General features: G+C 42.9%; 1 protein-coding gene across 1 annotated transcript in view; it reads left to right on the forward strand.

Annotated features, from left to right (window-relative positions):
* SFXN5 (sideroflexin 5) overlaps positions 1–6,904 on the forward strand; it is a gene marked incomplete at its 5' end in the record, with an annotated part of 156,979 nt that overhangs the window by 20,837 nt on the left and 129,238 nt on the right. Inside the window, 3 exons of the mRNA XM_018561207.1 lie at positions 332–358; positions 5,872–5,926; positions 6,656–6,681. Coding sequence (XP_018416709.1) covers positions 332–358; positions 5,872–5,926; positions 6,656–6,681 — 108 coding nt within the window. The remainder of the gene's footprint in view (positions 1–331; positions 359–5,871; positions 5,927–6,655; positions 6,682–6,904) is intronic.

Genomic DNA, 6,904 nt, shown 5'->3' on the forward strand with positions numbered 1-6,904 from the left:
AAATCCGGTTTAAAAAAAAAAATTATATATATTATATTAGTTTTTTTTTTCCAATTACACATTTTCTAGGGATTGCATAAAAATAATACTGCTGATTACAGTGTTTACCGGTGTATATACCACGGGGACTGCATTAAAATACATTTTTTTTAAAATGTCTCTGGTTATAAGCAATGTTTTTCCCTTTTTATATTCCTGTGGATTTCATAAAAAAAAAAGATCACATAAATCATTATAAAAAATAATTTCTGCTTATATCCTCCTACTTTATTTTGACAATTTTTGGGGGCTCATGGACATCACTCACTGTTGTCATTTTTATGTTTTTCAGCTCTGGGCGGCTCAGAAGATAAAGCAGGTGAGTCCAAACTGTACTGGTTAAAGTCTTTTCTTTTCTACATCATGTCTGCTTATTGTGTCTCTTCTTAAAAATGGATGCCATCAGGACAAAAATGACAGCAGTTGTTGTTCCCAACCTCACTACTTGCTGTATCTCAGACCTTAAACTAGTTGAACCATTTTTGCAGTGTCCACGTAAGGTACAGAGAAACTTGAAATACATGTGCTTGCTCTGGTTTGGTGACTTTTTTAAAATATTTACCAAAAGCATGTGGACTCCTGACCATCACACCTACATGATATTGCCAAAAGTATCGGGCGCCTACTTTACTCGCACATGAACTTAAATGTCATCCCAGTCTTAGTCCGTAGGGTTCAATATTGATTTGGCTCCGCCCTTTTGCCGCTATAACAGCTTCAACTCTTCAACTGTTGTGCCAATCTGAAGGCCACACGAAGTTTGGAGGTCTGTAGCTATTGACTCTGCAGACAGTTGGCAACTTCTGCGCACTGTGCGCTTCAGCATGCGCCGACCCTGCTCTGTCATTTTACGTGGCCTACCACTTTGTGGCTGAGTTGCTGTTGTTCCCAGTTGCTTCCACTTTGTTAAAATACCAGTAACAGGTGACCGTGGAATATTTAGTAGCAAGGACATTTCACAGATGGACTTATTGCAGAGGTGGCAACCTATCACAGTACCGCGGTTGGATTCTCTGAGCTGCTGAGAGCGACCCGTTCTTTCACAAATGTTTGTAGAAGCGTCTGCATGCCGAGGTGCGTGATCTTATACACCTGTGGCCATGGAGGTGATTGGAACACCTGAATTTTATGATTTGGAGGGGTTCCCCAATACTTTTGGCAATATAGTGTATATGTGCTTGTTTTACATCTCATTACAAAGCCAGATACACTTGAAGTTAGTTTTGACTTCAAATTAAGTTTTTAAGTCTTTTAGAACACATCCACCTTTTACAAGACTTATTATTTTATAGCTCCTGGAGTGTAGAACCTATGACTGGGGTTGGTTTGTAATGACCCTTCATTCAGGTCGGTGTTCATCTAAGGTTGGTGCAACACAACTGAAGTGCTGCAATGTCTCCTGACATCAGACTATTTTATGCTGTGAGACTGCCATGTATGTTAAGTCTTGACTTAGACTTTACCTTGTTGGGTGATCACATCATTTATTGTGCAGGATTCCCTGATGATATGTTGCCTGCTAATAAGTGTTCCAAGGTATGCAGGCAACATATTTTGCTTGGGTCATATGTGATGCCAGTTGACAATTAGTAGAGCACCCTAACCAACAAGGTTGTTCCAGTATAGTATAAATTGGGAATATATTGATCTTTCTTTTTTGTTTTGTCACGCATATAAAGTAACATTGGACCTGATGTTCATGCCAGCAAAGGTCTTTACGAGGAGGTTTAAGTTTGGCATCCTCCCACCACTGAGGTGACCTTTTTTATTGGCTCACTGGCCCACCTTTCAATCATAGACCCTTCTGCTTTGAATAAATTCCTTCTAGGCCTATAGATACAGAAATATACCTCTTTACTTGCCTCAGAAAACCATACCTGTAATTAATGATAGGATAATTAAGTATGTGTTAATTGGTGAAATCTTAAAATCCCACAAAAAACACATTTAAAGGAGTAAAAAAGACAGCTCTACGTAACTCCTGAGAGCGTGCAATCGATGTGACAAGCATACCCCCCCTTTTCAGGTTTTTCCAGGTGGGAAGGGGGTTATAAGTGCTACAAAAAGTTGCTGTGGAGAGGTGGAATATCTCTGTATATTCATCTCCTCCACTGCACTGATGGCTTTAAGGTTCTCATCTTCCCTCTCCGAGTTAATTGCAAAGCCCCCGAGAAGCTGATAGAAGAAAAGATCAGGTGTGCTATAGAACGCACAGGTGATGTGCGCACTGAACAACAAACACCTTTTTGGAACTGAAAAAATAAATAAAAGAATGATGCCTTAGGACAAGCGAGCCATAAGGGCTGACAATTTATGTGCATCTAATGCGGGCTTCTTGTATTGTGCTGTTTGCCGCTAATGCTAACATCTGCCGCCTTTACCTTTTGTGCAGAGGTGAGATACGTAGGGCACATGCGGCTGTGTGCCATGTGAGAGCTCCACATGCCCGGCGGGCCCTTCGGCAGGTTGGATTTTTTTGCAACTGATGCTAATGGTAATGAGCATTTAGTGCAGAGGCTTGTGGGAAATGGAGAGCAGCAGGCAAGGGCTGCTGAGGTGAACTCTGCCATTGCAATCATAAGTACCATTTTCAGGTGGGTTTCCTGCAAGTAGGGGCAGGCTATAGATGAGGTCACACATTTATTGTGGGTAGTGTGCAGATGTAGGATGCATGATATAGGAAAGAAGATGGGGGCCATATGTTTGGTGCACTTAATGTAGGGATAAAGATGCAGTAATATGTTTGGTGCAGATGATGTAGGGATGAAGATGAGGTCATAGGTTTGGTGCAGGTGATGTAGAGATAAAGACGATGTCATATGTTTGATGCAGATGATGTAGGGATGAAGATGGGGTCACATGTTTAGTGCAGGGATGAAGCTAAGGCACAGGTTTGGTTCAGGTGATGTAGGAATGAAGATGGGGGCCATAGGTTTGGTTCAGATGATGTTGGAATGAAGATGGGGGCCATATGTTTGGTTCAGATGATGTAGGGATAAAGACAAGGTTATATGTTTAGTTCAGGTGTTGCAGGGATGAAGCAAAGACATATGTTCAGTGCAGGTGATGCAGGGATGAAGCTAAGGCATATATTTGGTTCAGATGATCTAGGGATGAAGATGGGGCCATATGTTTGGTTCAGATGATCTAGGGATGAAGATGGGGGCCATATCTTTGGTTCCGATGATGTGGGGATGAAGATGAGGTCATATGTTTGATGCAGGTGATGTAAGGATGACGATGAGGCCATATGTGTAGTGCAAATAGTACAGGTATGAAAAGGGTGTCTTACACTTCCTTCAGGCGCTGAACTGATGAAGATGAAGTCATTTGTTTGGTGCAGGTGATGTAGGGGTAAAGATGAGACCATATGTTTGGTTCAGGTAGTATAAGGATAAAGATAAGGTTGTAGATTTGGTAGAGGTGACCTAGAGATGAAAATGAGGTCACGCATAGGGTAGATGTGACCTAGGAATGGAGATAAAGTCATAGATGACATTGGATTAAAGATGAGGTCATACATATAGTAGAAGGGGATGGAGGAATGATGATGATGCTGTACATTTTGGTGCAGAGGTGAGTATGGCATCATCCACTTTGTTGCATTTTATCAGGTGGAGGTCTCCTATTTGAGATGTAATGTATGAACTACTGATTGACTTGTTACAAAGACACCTGGAAGTGGGGGGATATATTACAATGGCACCTGGAAGTGGGGGGATATATTACAATGACACCTGGAAGTGGGGGGATATATTACAATGACACCTGGAAGTGGGGGGATATATTACAATGACACCTGGAAGTGGGGGGATATATTACAATGACACCTGGAAGTGGGGGGATATATTACAATGACACCTGGAAGTGGGGGGATATATTACAATGACACCTGGAAGTGGGGGGATATATTACAATGACACCTGGAAGTGGGGGGATATATTACAATGACACCTGGAAGTGGGGGGATATATTACAATGACACCTGGAAGTGGGGGGATATATTACAATGACACCTGGAAGTGGGGGGATATATTACAATGACACCTGGAAGTGGGGGGATATATTACAATGACACCTGGAAGTGGGGGGATATATTACAATGACACCTGGAAGTGGGGGGATATATTACAATGACACCTGGAAGTGGGGGGATATATTACAATGACACCTGGAAGTGGGGGGATATATTACAATGACACCTGGAAGTGGGGGGATATATTACAATGACACCTGGAAGTGGGGGGATATATTACAATGACACCTGGAAGTGGGGGGATATATTACAATGACACCTGGAAGTGGGGGGATATATTACAATGACACCTGGAAGTGGGGGGATATATTACAATGGCACCTGGAAGTGGGGGGGATATATTACGCAGCAAGTGAACATTTTGTCCCTGAAGTTGATGTGTTGGAAGCAGAAAAAATGGGCAAGTGTAAAGAGCCAAATTGTGATTGGTGGACAACTGGGTCAGAGCAACTCCAAAACTGCAGTCCTTGTGGGATGTTCCCGGTCTGCAGTGGTCATGACCGACCAAAAGTGGTCCAAGGAAGGAAAACTGGTGGACCAGTCATGGGCAGCCAAGGCTCATTGATATATGTGGGGAGCAAATGCTGTCGTATGTAGTCTGATCCAATAGGAGAGCTACTGTAGCTCACATTGCTGAAAATGTTAATGCTGGTTCTGATAGAAAGGTTTCTGGATACACAGAGCACACAGGTTGTTAGGAATGGGGCTGCATAGCTGCAGACCGGTCAGGGTGCCCATAATGACCCATGTCCACTGCCAAATGTGCCTACAGTGGGCATGTGAGCATCATAACTGGGCCATGGAGCAATGGAAGAAGATGGCCTGGTCTGATGACTCACATTTTCTTTTACATCATGTGAGTGCCGCGTGTGTGTCACTTACCTGGGGAAGAGATGGTACCAGGATGCACTATGGGAACAAGGCAAGCCGGCGGAAGCAGTGTGATGCTTTGGGCAATGTTCTGCTGGGAAGTCTCGTGTTCTGCCTTTCCTGTGCATGTTACTTTGAGACGTACTTTGTGGAAACAGTATTCCCTGATGGCAGTGGCCTCTCAGCAGGATAATGCGCCCTGCCACACTGGACAAATGGTTCAAAAATGGTTTGAGGAACACAACAACAAGTTCAACAAAGTGTTGACTTGGCCTTCAAATTCTCCAGATCACGGTCCAATCCATCTATGGGATGAGCTGGAAAAACAAGTCCGATCCATGGAGGCCGATCACCTCACAACCTACAGGACTTATAGGATCTACTACTGACGGCTTGGTGTCAGATACCTTCAGAGGTCTAATGGAGTCCATGCCTGGACGGGTCAGGAAAAGTGTTCTGCTTAATATTAGGAAGGAGGTCATAATGTTATGGCTGATCGGTGTGTGTATCCTAGAGCTGCTTCTTCCTCTACCAGACAGGTTGTTGCTGTTCAGTGGATTAAAGCAGACGGATTATAAAACAGATTCCAATACTTCTACTATGTACTTTATTCTATGGAAGTAAACATTTCATTATTTTCTAATTAATAATTGGATTCCATTTTTTTTAAATATGTGCCTGGAATACATCTAAAATTAAATTCTGAGGGGCTCATGTATATACCTTGACTGGGTGAATGCCATTAGCCCTGGAATTACCACCTCTAGATGGTGCCAATGAGCATAGGAGATTCCTGTGCTCCTCAGCACCATCTAGTGGCAGTAACACTGCGGACGGCATGAATCCAGTGACGGTTTATACACGAGCCCCTTAGTGGGACATCTCGGCATTGATCCTGGTGACGTGTGTGTTTCTTTGTGTCACAGGCCATCATCCACCCGGATACGAATGAGAAGATATTCATGCCTTTCCGAATGTCAGGTACGGCTGCAAAAAGTAACCTTCCCTTTTCCAATCTGTGCTGCACTTGACTCTCATGACCTCACCAGGCTAGTGTTTTTGTGTATATATAGCCTGGCATGGTGCATAGGAGAGCAGACACAGTGCCAGTTCATATACGCTGGATGTGGTATTATATCTCCGAAATCACAGCTACCCTTCTCTGATAAGTAAGAGGATCAGAGATTGAAGAGCAACACCATGGGTTATTCATCCAGATACAGGTATATTCCATTGTATGATAGAATAGAAAGTTTTATAACACCCAACGCGCTTCGGAAGCCAGAAAGAGACTCCATTTTATCAAGGCTGGCGTTCCAGGGTCAGAGCGCCATCTCAGAGGTCGCAGAATGATATCAAGTAGAGGCGCTACTGGTAGATGATGATACAGACTAGACTGGTGTAAAGTACTGAGCTAGAAGGTCCTTAGCCTGAATCAGCATCCATTAGTGTAGACTTCAACCTTCAACCAAAAATAGCCTAAAGCAATAGCCTAAGAACATCTGAACATTCAATTTTGTCCCATTCCCACAACAGCCACAGTTTTATAGAATGTACGATTCACACAGAACGATTGTCTACGCAGTTTTGTGGGACCGATAGCTATGCAAATGTTTTTATAAACGGCTCCCCCAAGTGTCAGACTGCAATGCTAAAGGAAAGTTATTATCTATGCCGCTAATGTGACTGTCTTGATTTCATTACTTTTAGGTTATATTCCCTTCGGGACCCCCATAGTAAGTACTTGGCCCTCTTACAATGATTATGTGATTTTGAATTATTTTATTTTGTGCTTTTTTTTGGTGTTACATTTCCTTTATTACTTTCCTTGATTGTCATAAACCGTGATAGTCATTGGAATGGCCACCGTTTGGGCAAAGTCTGCACAGTGCGACTTTACAAAGCCCAGTCATGTTACAGTTTCATTCTTATGCTGGCCACACATCCATCAATTATATA

This window comes from Nanorana parkeri, unplaced genomic scaffold, assembly GCF_000935625.1.
Source record: "Nanorana parkeri isolate BGI_ZX_2015 unplaced genomic scaffold, ASM93562v1 scaffold507, whole genome shotgun sequence".
In the NCBI taxonomy this organism is placed as follows: Eukaryota; Metazoa; Chordata; class Amphibia; order Anura; family Dicroglossidae; genus Nanorana; species Nanorana parkeri.